The sequence below is a fragment of the Rattus norvegicus genome, chromosome X (assembly GCF_021556685.1).
Source record: "Rattus norvegicus strain SHRSP/BbbUtx chromosome X, alternate assembly SHRSP_T2T, whole genome shotgun sequence".
Lineage (NCBI taxonomy): Eukaryota > Metazoa > Chordata > Mammalia > Rodentia > Muridae > Rattus > Rattus norvegicus.
This window is the reverse complement of record NC_141554.1, coordinates 41,569,888-41,584,517: the sequence shown is the minus strand read 5'-3', so window position 1 is coordinate 41,584,517 and position 14,630 is coordinate 41,569,888. Positions and strand designations below refer to the sequence as shown.

Below are 14,630 nucleotides of genomic sequence, written 5' to 3'. Positions count from 1 at the left end.
TAAATGGTCTTTGTATTCTTCCAAAAACAACTGATCAACAATATCAAGGTTTATGCCAGGCCTCATAATCCTATTACCTCAAAGTCTTCATTACTATAGCATTGTAGTGAGTTGCAAAATTAGGACATATAAACCTTCCAATTTTGGTATGTTTCAAGATTAAGCTAACTATTCTGTGTTCCTTAAATTTCTAAGTAAGTATATCTGTAAAGAAACCAGCCAGGGGTCTCACAATGAAAAATGCTTTCAATTTCGGAATTGAATAAACAATGAGACACTAAGATCTGCAAAATATTATCTGTAGGTAATTTTCTTTCAATAGTTAATGAAAATGTTAGCATTTTCTTCATTTTTTTGCCTTAGAATGTGTGTGGTGTGTGTGTGTGTGTGTAATTAAAGTAAATCTGAAACAGAATCTTCCTATTAAACAAAAAGTGTTTGCAATATTATTTCTTTTAGGGGTGACTAATTCAATAAAGATTATATAACAGAGCAAAGTCATTCCTATCTTAACATATTTTGTTTATTTTTAATACTAGACTTTGGGTTATACATGGATGATTTTATTGTTTATGGTTTGAGGGCATAACCCAGGGTGTCTGCTACATGCTAGGCAAATACTCTTTTATTAAGTTCTCTCTGCAGCATGCAGACCACAACAAAACATTATGGTAAAGCACAACACTTTACATAATTTTAGTTAATTGTTAAACATTAAATAATGTAGAAGTAATCCTGGTACTTGATGTGGGAGGTTATATGGTGTGGTGGTTTGAATATGCTTGGCCCAGGGAGGTGTGGCCTTGATGGAGTAGGTGTATCCATGTTAGAGGAAGTGTGTCACTGTGGGAGTGGGCTTTGAGATTCTCCTCCTTGCTGCCTGGATCAAGATATAGAACTCTCAGCTCCTTCCTTCGCTGGGGGGGGGGGTGGATACACACACACACACACACACACACACACACACACACATATATACATATATACATATATATATATATATATATATATATATATATATATATATATATAGAGAGAGAGAGAGAGAGAGAGAGAGAGAGACCTGTCCTGTGGAGGCCAATAAAGAGGACATTTGAGCTACTGGAGCTGGAGTTACAGGTAGTTGTGAGCTACCCAATCTGTGTACTGAGAACTGAACCTATGCCCTCTGGAGGAGCAGCAAGTTTTCTTAATGAGTAATCAATCTCTCTAGCTTCCCTTCCCAACTTCTAGGGGAAAATATAAATAAATGTATTTACTGAAATTCTGTTAAAGGTTTAGCAACATCCCATTAGACCCTAGCAACAAGCCTGCATTATAAGTACTAGCAGTGTGAGCATTTAAAGGCAAAGAAACTGAGGTACTGGGTAGCTAATTAAGTATGTTGTCTTAGGTCATGCTAGAGTTAGTGATAAATCCACTAAGGCCATCTAACCACTTCGCCAGCATCCCTGGATGTCCAATATGTTATTTCATTGAACTGCTTCATTCTTTAGTCGATTCAGTCACTACTCACTGGAGAAGTGATGGAAGACGGCACATGTATTAGTGTGGGCTTTCAGAAAAGGCTGTTGAACAAGGCATGGTGGTTCGTGCCCTTGGGAAGTGGAGGCAAGATGTTCAGGGGTTCAGTATTATCCTCAGCTACTTGTGAGTCGGAGAGCTCCACGAGATCATTCCAAAAATGAAGCAAAACCAACCAACCAACCCATACACTCGATTCAGCTTTCCTTTCTCATGAAACAGGGTCCTCTGCCCTCCACATGCTTGCTGTGACACATACACGTCTACACTCACACAGAGACAGACACATAGAATATGAAGTTCTGAATTTCAGCTCTTGCCCCCCTTTGAAGAAAGTTATAAAACTGGAAAACAACTGATGTATAAAGTACCCCGAGTTTGAAGTACTGTCCCCCACACAGCAGTGCACAGCCATGCTTCCATATGGATGATAAACTGAAAAGATATAGCCATTGTGCCGCAGACTTTTCCTGTGTCCAGTCATGTCCCTTTTGACTCAGAGTAGTCCAGTAGTATTAATCCCTCTGGCTCAGGAGAGCATGCACAGTTGGCCCAAATTAGCCATCAGTTGGTTTTGTCTGTGTATATTATCTAATCGTTTCTGCGCTGTATGCAGAGTTCTGTGGAGGCCACAGAGCCCCAAACCACATTTACTACTGGACTTTTCTGAAACAGTTTGCCAATCCCTGCTCTAGAACAAGAAGCAATCTTCCACAGCTGACCATCTTTTCTTTCTTTGCTGTACTAAGCACACCAGCTCAGCATCTCTTTATCCTCAAGAGACTAAGTGAGCAGTCAACAAACTATATAAATGACAACACTCAGTGTGAAAGAAAGCAGTGTTCACAATGCCATAAGGGGAAAAGAACTTTATAAATAGAAAAAAAAAATCATTAAGTAACAGGATTTGCTTTGTTTTACATCAATTTCACTCATTTAAAGTGATTACAACTTCAAAGGCCTATTGCCCGTCATTTGCATTCGAACATATATTCTTGTTTACCAAGGAAGAATTAGAATGGAGCTGCTCGCTGTTCAAAGGCAAGAAGGACCACAGTGCTCAAAATGGGGAAAGCCTGGCAGTCACATCAGTGCAAAATCTGCATTTTATTAAAGACATGTGGGAAGATCCATTCAAAAATACATTGTGCTCAGTAAAAATTAACCACTTCATGCTGTTAATGAAGGTTACCACAGAGTAGATATGTGTAGAATATGTACAGCAACAATAGAAATTTTACAGAAGTTTAGAATGGGATACATGCCAGAAAAAACTTGATACGATGTACCAACACATGATACAAAGAGTTATAGAAACACTTTACAAATGGTTCATAATTAGCTTGTGAGGAATTGTAAGTATTCAACACTTTAAATTCAGTTTGGATTCAAAAATTAAAAAGATTAACAACCACATCACACCCTTGCCACAGTAAAAAGTATGGATTACACTTTATATAGTAGATTATAAAGTCTATGCAATTAAGAATGTCCACTGATTTCCATCTACCGCACATCAGATGGCATATCCCTCTGGCTTATCACAATCTTTGTCTTTAAGAAGGTACAGGGATCTCAGTGTCGCCCTGCCCTGTGTCTTTCCAGAAAACCATACCCTTCAAACTTAGTAAAGACTGAAGACGCTCTGAAAATGATATAAATATATACAGAATAACGACCTGAATTCAGTGTGGCACAAAGCAATTCTTGGAGCTAGAACTCTGGGGTAACTGTTTCGTTTGGCTTAATTGTCTCTGTTCATCAATGCAAGTTTACAGTGAGAATCTATTTCTTTCTGTCACCACATAGGCTGCTCCTCCCCCAGGCCAACTCCATCACTGACCAAAAAGAGTAAACAAGGAGAGGGAGAGAGACTAGTGACTAAGAACCCACTGATCATCCCGAGGGAAATGGATTTTCTGCGAGCTTTACTTTCCACTTTTGGAGAAAGGAAGCCAGTATGGAGAGTATACATTCTCCACAAGGAAAAGCATAGTCTTTCTCTGAAACTCTACTGAGTTTAACCAGAGATTTTGATGATTCTGGCAATAAACACTTTAATCCCCCAACAGGGACAAAAGTCAAGGCATCTACCTTTTTGATTCCTGGGTTTCTTCTGATTAGACCTGAAGCACAGCACTAGGACAAGCTTGTCTATGCCTGAAATGAATCACATCAGCCTTCTGGGAAGGGACATCCCCAACCAAAGGAAGTCCTGAGGGATTCTCAGCGGGTCTGCCAAACAGGAGGGGACACGGAGGGACAGATAAGGCCTCTTTCTCCCTGATACTCTGCCTGGGAAGAGCAGCAAACAAGGCAACTTCTAATCTGCATACAACACGGAGACTGATTTCAGATTCCCAAGGAGGACCAGTTGGACCGAGGATCAAAGGGGGTGTAGAGAGCTCACCCTTGGAAAGGAAGAAGGGCCTTACCAGTGAAACCAGTTTCACTCCAGCAGTTCTGCTGGCCCTACAAATCCAGCGTACAGACTATGACAACTTTATTTATTTATTTATTTTTCTGGCAAAAAACAAGAGACAACCCTCCCTTAAGTGCGGGAGTAAACAGTTGAATGAAAGTACAAAGCAGGTCAGATCATATTTAACAGCCTACAATAAACAGAAAGAAAGGTGGGTCATGCCCAGAGAGGAAAAAGGTGGAGTAGGGACCTGGCCAAATGATGATGAATTGAACAAAGCACTGTGGGCAACAATGATTTTTGTAAGAAACGGGTTTGCACAAAGTCTACCTTCTTGTATAGTACACTGCATTAAAAAACAATTGCATGGGCAATAGGCCCAGAGTTTCCTAGTCACTTGGCTTTTCCCTTTGGGTGTATGCAAACAGATAAGGGCTTTTCTTTACTTGCATGGCTCCTCACTCACGGTTTCTAAGATTGAGCTTTCTAGTTGAACAAGACCCTTAAGTTATTGTAGAATTTGGGTGGTCAAGAAGCAAAAGAGGAAACCACAACCAATTACAAGTCTGGATTTGTTTGTCTGTTTTATCTTCTGGTAATCTGGCCTTTTACAATTTGGTAGGGACCTTCTCCTAAGATTCTACTCCTGGGGATGACTGACTTGTGTCCTGTCTTGTCTGCAATGTCTTTTAAAGAAACCAGAACTGTTATTTCTTAAGCCATAAGTGAGTTTCAAGGAACTTTTACCAGTGATGAACTAAAGGAGGCAAGGAAATAAATATCCCACTGCTTTCTGCCTTGGGTTGGTGAAACCTAACATCATAGTCCCTGTTCACAGAAGTAGGGATCTGTGGATCTTTGTATGTACCCACATAGTGGGGTTAAATAGCCCACTCTAATGCAGTAGGCAATGAACTTCCGAACGAAAAAGTAGTGTCATCCAGAACACAGGTTCTGAGCACAAGAGATAGGCAATTTTGCTGAGTCCCAGCCGAGCCCCAGCAGCGACTTCCAATGAGCTACTTATCATCCTTGCCAAAAGTTCTTTGACCACTGAGACCTAGGTGAACAGAATGGACAAAGCCTTCTACATATGGGAAAAGTAATCCTCTGGCCTTTGAAAAAATTATACACATAGGAGTTATTCTCAATACATGGCTAGAAGAAAATAAATGGCTTTTTTTTCCTTATTTACTCTAAAGACTAGTTTAAGTGAGGATACTATGATATCAACTAAGAGGTACTGGGAAGGGAAAATGGGATAGCATTTCCTAGTGGAGTCCACTAATTTTCTGATTAGGAACATGCTAAACTGGCTAACTCTACAACCACAACATACTTTTATAATACACGGCATGACTAGAGACTGACCAGAATAGGTCTGCTTAGAATTAAAGTATACAACTGCATATGGTGAGTCTTAAAGCATGTTTTAAAACAGATTTAACCAAAGCATACAGCACAATACTTCTAGAATAGCCACGTCACAACCACCAAGAAAGAGTTTTGCTTCTAATCAGTCTGCCATATGCTAATATTTTTTAAAGAGCTATTAAACGACTTGAATAAAAAAAAAAAAAAACAAAGACATTTTCTTTCGGTAGACACAGCTGAAAGCCATGATGCCTTTGAGCAGTTGGTAAAAATCAGGCCAATCTGCCAGGCTGCTGCTTGCTTCTAAATATAAGCCTCATGGCTAAGAAAGATCTTCTAAGGATGCTAATCTAGAATTTAAGTTCTCAAACATATATAAAGTAACTCTGGTTTCCTCCCAAAGTATGCACCTTTTAGCAGGTCCAAGACAATGGAAACGAACAATAGGTTGCAAAGATTTGAGAACAGTGGTAGAGGATTCTTAAATAAGTTAAGGGACTCACTCTTGCAATTATGTAGCCTGGAAAGCCCAAGGCCAGAGGCAAATTCTGCAGAGTGGTTGGCCTGGATTGGTCTCAAGCAGGACTTCTTAACCTTGGTAGTAGAAATGGCTGGAAATACTCTGGGGGATGTCTAGCAACATCCCTGGCCTCTACTCACTAGATGCTGGGAGTAGCCCAAGACAACCAAATGTCTCCGGACATTGTCAAATGTGCCCGGTGGACAACACTGGCCCTGGCTAAGAAGTGCAGCTGCAGAGAGATAGCTCACTCGAACCTCTTGGCATTGGGCACTCTCTTCTGGTCTTGGGCCCTGGAGAGTGTCCTATACGTCAGTTAAGACTGAACAAAGATCAGTTAAAGTTTACTTAGAACTTCAGGAAAGAAAAAGAGGATGCTAGAGAAGAAAAATTAGAGACACTGTCAAACCAAGGTTCTTTTTGAAAGGTAATCAGCAATAGTACTTCATAAGCCTTCAATTCAACCTTTGTGTCCTCTAGTCTGTCGGCACAGATAACAGAACATGGATGCCATCAATTCCCCCTCCTAAAGAAAATGTGTGTGGGGGGGTTGTGACTTCCAGTCAACTCCTTCCTGCCGTGGATGGCATCTTTTTGAGGCCAATGAATGACCAATCAGAAGGGGAAGTGACAGTTAAAAGCTAAGAGAGGGCTCATTAGATCTGAGAGAAAATGTTACTGCCCCCCATCTGGGAGCAGTAAGAGAATAAATGGGATTGTAGATTCACTTATAGCTTATTGAGGATCAAGGAAAAGTCAGAACAGACAAGAGCTAAGAAGAGGATAAAAGAGCTAGCTCAGAAACACTAGTTGAAAACATTGTAGCTATTTTCTGGCTCAAATCTGGGAATGTAGGAAAAGTTAAGTGTTGACTTCATCAGTTAGTTAGGATTAGTTTGCTCTAGGTAGAAGGCAATTGTTCTAGCCCTTCTTTAAAGAACCATCAGGAATATAAATGTTCTGCAAACATCTGAGATCCCAGTGTTAACAAAGGTGACAACATGGGAAACCAGCCCCTTGGTGATGATGAGCCACGAATGCCACAGCATGGCAATGGGACCTCGCAGTTCCTAAGCACACAGCACAGTGAGAAGTCTTTCCAGAGGAAACAAAATGTAGTTTCTGGTTTGCAGGGGGCAGGGGGCAGGGGATACAAAGGTACAGATCTAGTAAGAAAAAGAAGAGTTAAATATACACCTTTTTAGTGTCACTACATCCAGGCAAAAACTGCTGAGGGTCTACCTCACTTAGGTAACTGAAGAGTTGCCTGGGGAAAGCCAGAATTCAGAGCTACCCAGACAGTACTGAACTGGTAACAGAAACGATAGGAAAAAACTCAAGAGCATGCAAAATGAATCAAATTGTTTCCATGATAGTATCCAGTTGAGTTTCATTTTAGTGCCTATTATACTTATTAAAATTAAATAAAAAGCACCTTAAAATGACCTCTATATATAATCAATACACATCATTAATAGTATTTATATAAATATGCAATATGCACACAATTTAAGCTGCAAAGAATCTAAGACCTTTATAATCTTCATAATCATCAGTGCTATGATTCTCAAAATCTCAGGGAAGGGTTAACAGTTACTCAGCATATTTCAATGACAGCTGACTTTATTTGGGGACTGACACTCTCAGAATTCTGGAATAAGTAGTAAATACTGAAAAGTTACCTCTCTGAGGGATGGGAGTGATCTCTAAAAGTCTTATTGCTAAGAGACTACTTTTCAAAACTCTATGACTATTGATAGATGATGGTGTTGAGGTGTTTGAGTTTTTTGTTTTTTGTTTTTGTTGTTCTTTTTGTTTTTGTTTTTTTGTTTTTGTTTTTTTTTTGTCAAAGATGGTCCATAGACAGGTGGGAATAATGCTTGCTGGCCAGAGGCCTTGGTGATCCTTGATAGTAACTCGGGAGTTGAGAGTGATCAAATGAGAGAAATATGTAGTCCTGTTCTGATGGATGGAGTGAGTGTATGTATATACAGGTGTACACGATGACCTTGTTATAAATGGACAGTCCCGGGAAGGAAAAAAGGACATAGCAGTTTTCTTTACATATGGAATTGCTTCAGGAGCCTTATAAATATATTAGAAGAGCAACAACAACAAGAACAACAACAAAGCAGTTAGAAGAAGAAATGCCATACACATAGCTCAGATCCCACCTGGAGGCAAGAGTCTCCGGGAGGGCGGACAGCATTCAGGAGCATAGAGCTGGTTTGCAAGATCCGCAGACAGGTGCCTCTTACAACCTCACAACAAGGAATGTTCACTGGCAATCTTTGGTCTACACTCTAACACTAATGCTGAGTGGAAGAGCACATTCTCGGTAAAGACCCATGCACACCACGTCTGTCTGTCCTTCTCTCGTGTACCAGTTAATGTCCCTGGACACAAATGAGAGCCAAGTGTCTGAGGACAGAAATGAGGCCTGTTGGGCTCCTTACTAGCTTATCCAACCTTCTTCACCTGTGGGCCTTGAAAGAGATGCTGTATTTGTCTGCTACCAAGGATCATGTCTAGAGGCTACTGCTGGGGCCAAAAAGTTGAGCAAAGTTTTATACTGTTACAATCACATGTAGCCACAATTCAACTCCCTTTATTATAAGTATAATACTCACTTCATATCACAAATGTATAAAAATATGGCAGATAGTGTCATAACGATACTTTCTTTAAATGAATATATTTATAAAACAGACAGTTATTTACCATATATATATTTATATATAGAATAAAATACTCCTGATGCAATATATAAATGTTACTGTTTAGTTTTTATAGAAACTATTGTAGCTGTCCCACTGCTTCACAATGTTCCAAACAGCTCAAAATAACTTTACATTATAACATAAAAGGTATGATTATAACAGTACAATATTAATTATAAATAAATGTTACAAATCCTATCAAATATGGAAGCTTAGAAAACAATTTAAGACATACAGTCATCTGCTAACCCTTCAAAGGGATACTCCTAGATTACAATAAACCCCACATTTAGTCTAGTCAGAAAAAAATATGTGGTAAGGGCATCGGTCAACATGAATTTTTCTATCCCTTGCACCCAGGACACACCCTGGCTTCCCCAAGTTCAACAGAGATTGCACTAAAGCTGGAATGTAATGGGGAGAAACTGGCAAGAATTTCTTCTTCCTCAATGGCACACTCTATCCATTCTCACACAAGACCTGTGGGGAGTGGTGATCCCTAAGGAACTCCCGTGGCTCTTAAGATCCCTGACTAGCATTTGTGGTTGTGAGGGGCCAGATGGCCCCCCTCACACACAATATTGCACACACCTTCATAAAGCTGAAAATACTGGCTTATTACCCTGGTCTAACCCATTTCCCAGCCCACCCTGGACCCTCCCCTCCCAACTGGTTTGTCTCCCCACCCCCACCCCACCCCCCACACACACTCCATCCCAGCATAAATTACAAGGCTGTTTCTTTTAAATCATTCAGATTTGGCATTCGTGAGCGATTTGTTCTGTTATAAGGGTGCCCGTTTGGCCCACTCTTGGCACCTAGCTGTTCAGAATAGGAAGGCCCCTCTGTGGCACTCCTGGTCACAGAGGACACGTGCCAACCAGGATCCATCTGACCTGGCAGCTGAAGGGCTGGTCTGCCTTTTGGTGTAGGCTCCTGCCGGATGTTGCTGCTCCCACCAGAGGCCTGACTCAGAGGGTGAATCCGAATTTCTGAGAAGGAATTTTTGGCTTGTTGAGCTGTTAACGGCTGGAACCGAGGATCTGAAGAAGCCGGGTGATTGGTTGACGAAGAAAGATGCAGCAGCTTGCGAAGGGATTTTAGTGGTTGGCTCTGAAGGACAGATTAAAGTACGCACAAGATTTAATTTAGAAAGAGATGGAAAGACATGGAGTTCAGTGCAAGATAACTAAACAGAGGCAGGAGGGAGGCTATGTGGCTGGATGGGCTAGTCCAGCTCTATCTGCTCTCTGTGTTTCCTCAAATCAGATTTTAGTCACTGCCTTTTAAATGAAATCCTAGAAAACTAGAAAAAAATAAGCAGAGCTACCCACAGCTTCGGAACGGTCAGGGCTCCTTTGATCTGGCTTCAGTCTGTCTTCACCATCTTCTCACGCTTCAGACCCAGAAAGGAGAAACAACAGCAGACATGGTGTGCCTCTCCTTTTTCCGAAGACTTCCCAAATAAGTCTTCACTTATATTTCATCAGTGTTATGGTTAATCTTAACTGTTGAATGACTGGGCTTAGAATCCCTGTGGAAATATACCTCTGGGTGTGTTTGTGATGGTGTTTCCAAAGAGATTTTACTAAGGTGGGAAGACCCACTCTGAATGTGGGCAGCAATAGCCCGGCACCTGGTATCCTTGACTCAATAAAAGAAGAAAGTGAGCTGAACACTGATACTCATCTCTCTTTTTCCTGACTCTGGATAGTGTGACCTGCTGTCATGCCTTTCCCATTGTGATAGACTGTACCCTCCAACTCTGAAGATATTTTGCCACAGCAATGGCAACAGTAATTAATACAACTGGATAGAACTTGGACATAGAACCATATTTAGCTGCAAGAGAAGCCGGAAGAGGTAGTTTTAGGTATAGATGCAACAGATTACTGTATAGCAGTTCCCCTTTTTGATATTACATCTTCATGTTCTACGTTGTATTTTACTGTTTCATTTTCATCTTTCTGATGTGGCAACGGTACAGTTTGGGCATTAAAAATACACAGCATTTCAACTGTTCCCAGGAATACTGGCTAGTGGATTTCCTGCCTACAGAATGTCTGCTGGTCAAAGGCCCTATAGGGCAGGGCACTGTGCAAGGGAGACTGGTGTGGAAACAGAAGGCCAGGTTCTAGGTGAGACCTGTCCCTCACTGGCCAACTATTTTCAGGTAACTTCTGAGCCTCAAGTTTCTCAATGGCGAAAGGCAACACTTTTTCTTCTTCCTCTACGTTAAGCATGAGGTGCAGGAGAATCACTACCAGAAGAGGCATAGAAAGCCAAGAATGGCAGTATACAACTTTAATCCTAGATAGATGCGTGGGAGGGTGAGACAAGAGAATGACAAATTTGAAGGTAGTTTAGGAAACTTTCCAAGATTCAAAAAACAAAACAAAACAAACAACAGAGCAACACACACACACACAGAGACACAGACACAGACACAGACACAGAGACACAGACACACACACACACAGACACAGACAGACACACACACACACACACACACACACACACACACACACACACACACACACCATAAAACAAACCAATCTATACCACAGGCTGGCAAACTCAGAGTTCTTTTATCCTGAGTGCCATAGTATAAGCCACATGCATTTCAGCTATTGGTCAACTTTGAATCACGTTGAAAATCTCTAAGCAAACAACAAAATTTGAAGAAACTGGGCGCTAACAACCAAGATAAATGAATTGAGAATCAACTCAAGGAGAAACAGCTTCTAGGAAAGCATCCTTCACTATCTCGATGACATTTTTTTCCAAAGAAAGCTTTGGGACCCCCATGGTAGGTAGCAGAGTGTTCTAGGCACTGGAGATATTCAAAGGGCATCTTTCTCTACCCTCATCCCTTTTATATACCCCAGGGTAGCTTCCAATTGTTGATCCTCCTTGCTCCATGCCTTTATGTAGCCCAGGCTGGCCTAGATCTTTGTTTATATAGCCCAGTATAGTTTCAAATTATTTATACTCCTGCCTCCAACTCCCAGGTATTGAGATAATAGGTCTGTGGCACTACTTCTTTGTTTTTATTAAAATAATAAGACAAGTCTCTCCTAGTCAATTTTATAAAATTATTAAGCAATTATAATAATCCAGAATCAGCTGGAGACATGAAGTTACTAGAAAGGGGCCCCTTAGCATCAGGCTCTCAGACCATTATGTTCCTAGTTTGAATAAGCATCTCTCTGCCAAAATTAGGATATGTCATTTCCTATGCCCCCTTTGCCATCAGAGGAGATTATGCTGTAAGTACAAAATATAAATGGCCAGGCAGAGAGAATGGCAATTTGGAGAACTTCTCTTTATAGCTCCAAGTAACAGATTACAGGGAAACAAGCCAGATCTGTAGTCCTAGCATGTGGGATACAAAGCCAGGAGGATTGGTAGTTAGTTCCAGGCCAGTTTGGATTACATAGCAAGTTGCAGGCAAACCTGGACTAACTGGTAAAATGCTTTCTTAAGGAAAAAAAAAGAACAAAACAGAAAACCTATAAAAAGTAGAGCCATTGCTTCTAAACTCCCCAAATTTGGTTAAAATAAACATGGCAGATTATGAATACTGAAACAGTTCCTATAAGGATAATTGTTTAAAACAGATATGTTAATTACTTATAAGAAAGAGACTAAAGCTCTCTATATGGCAGATAAATATAACCCCATGTTACTGCACAATATGCAGCTCCTAATAAAAGTGTTTGCCTGTCTTTCTAAAAACAGTTTGGATTTCAAAAGTTAAAATACTCTTTCAAGAAAGCTGCTACTATCTGGTTTTCAAGGCCCAATTTATATGGTACCATCTTTAGGTAACCTTATTCTTCTCATAATCTCGGTTCAGCCTCACCAATATTTCACAGCATACCTGACTTTGTAGTATGATCTTCAGGAATCTTTGTCTCCTGAGCTGTAGCCTACTTGTGGGCTAGGACTAGCTCTTCACCTCTCCACATTGCTCCACTGCTCTCTCCAGCTAAGTGGGTAATGGAGGCTTGCTTTTTTTCACACTAGGAATCGCTGACATAGGATTCATCCTGACTTGCAAAATACCATCCAGGCTATTCATTATGGTCTATTTGGGGGAGAACTAAACATTTTTCTTCCTTGGTTTCTGATCCTGAAAATCTGGGAGTGATGTAGGCTGTACTTACCTGGGTCTGTAGATCTGAAAGCTTTTCAGGTCGCCACTCCTTTGGTCTGCTGCTTGCAGTGCTAGAAGAATGAATGGCTTTCTGTAAGGTCAATAAATCAGGACCATCAGTGTTGGGCACCTAGAGGGAAAGATGGAGAAGGATTCAACAAACACACCAATAACCTTAAATAACATATACACCCACACCCAAGAGGAGACCCAAACTGAAAAGTAAACTGAACTAAATCAAAATTCAAAAGAGGAGAAAAACACAAAAAGACCCAGTAAGTAAACCAAAACTCTCCAAATGTTCACGATGCATGTAGTGCTAGTTAAATTCTGCTGCCTTCTTAGTAATTTTCCCTGCGTTAGGAAAAATTGGCAGATGTCATGCAGCTTGGTCAAAACCTTAACCCTTAAAGCATTCCCATGCTGTTAGTCAGTTTCAGTAGCTGTAAGAGAGAGCAGTTAAAGTGGGCTGGACCAGGAACTGCTGTGGCATCCTCAGTCCATAGTATAGCTAGGTTATGAACCAGTTCAATAAAACAAAAATCAAAGGAAAATCTCATGCTGGGAATATGATGCAAAAATCTGTATTTGATGCTGCCAAAGAAGTCTAGGGAGCTTTCAGGGAGAGAAAAAAGTAGGGAGGTATGGTTTGAATCATAGTCCCAAACCACTGCCCAGTAAATCTGGGTCTGGCGTTATATACTTAGAAACTGCTTGAAAGTTATGCCACAAATTCCAAATGAATGCATTTGGTCTATTTGATGGCTTTAGTGGACAAAGGAGAATTATGCCAAATGCCAAGCAAAAGCCATGGCCTTACACCTAGTGACTAGCAAAAGCTAGCAGCAGGTAAGGAAGAGCAAGTTATCAACAAGTACAAAGCTGCTTTTCTCATGGGCCTGCTAGCTCAATTAATTTGGTCAATTCAAAGTTGGTTTTAAGGAAAAAAATTGCCAACCGAACGGTAACAAAGTCCATGCAGTGAGCCAACTGCAAAGGCATTTGTTGACTGTGTCAGTCAGATTCTTTACAGCAATGAAAAGAGTTCAAGAATGCTGTGTGCCAATAACTGGCTAATCAGCCCATCCAAACCAGCCTTACTAGTTTGTTTAGTAGGCTTCTGCGTCAACATCTTTAACTGGTGCAGAAAACCCAGAATAGGTATATATAATATATATAAAGTATATGTATTATATATATCCATATATCCCAGTGAATTTATGGAACTGGCCCAGGTACTTAACTAGCACAAAGATTATGACCCCATGAAAATAAGACATGCTGTTGTCATCAGTAAAACAAGTTTACTGGAGCAGTTTTCAGGGCTACGATACGTAAAAACGGGTACCATGGGTGGAGTGACTACAGGAAGCTTTTTCAAAGAAGAACTATGCTTTAAATGGTTCTTTGAATTAAAAAGAGGGAAGAGGGATTTCTTGATGCTTGGATTCTCCCCGTTGGTGGAGTCTGTCTGTAATATAAGATACAAATGAGCCAATTGCAAAAAAATTTAAGTAAAATAGGTGCTTTAATTGAAACTACTAGCACTTGGTAGCCCTCAAATGATTAAATATTAGCAATCATGGAAAGAATCTCTGTGCTTTGTATCTAGAAATAATAGCTGTTATTTTTTTTACCTAGAATCAATAGTCTAAGTTTAGACAAGTACAAAAATTTTCAGAGTCTATACAATGGTAATAAGCAACAGTCCAGGACTGCTTGAGACCTTCTGCTTACATTATGCTTAATTAGGAATTTAGTCACTATCAAAAATAAGGCTGTTTTGAAAAATTGTGTTTACTGAGGTACTGATGAATTTCAGCTATTACTAATTGTTAGGACTTCACTAAGAGATTTTACCATATGGATTATTTTTATAAAAGAAAAATATCCTTTCAGTCCTTTAGATCT

The 14,630-nt window shown here is 40.3% G+C and overlaps 1 protein-coding gene across 4 annotated transcripts in view; it reads right to left on the bottom strand.

Moving 5' to 3' along the window:
• The window catches only part of Cdkl5 (cyclin-dependent kinase-like 5), a 223,980-nt gene that overhangs the window by 28,643 nt on the left and 180,707 nt on the right, over positions 1–14,630 (bottom strand). For 2 of the 4 annotated variants that reach the window (XM_087598823.1, XM_087598824.1), the window contains exons 17-18: positions 12,730–12,849; positions 9,457–9,673 (exon numbers count right to left, since the gene is read on the bottom strand). In XM_087598823.1, the coding sequence (XP_087454949.1) occupies positions 9,457–9,673; positions 12,730–12,849 (337 nt within the window). Of the gene's footprint in view, positions 1–2,378; positions 9,674–12,729; positions 12,850–14,630 lie in introns of those variants that run through there. The other 2 variants (NM_001421533.1, XM_087598822.1) reach the window with 1 other exon arrangement.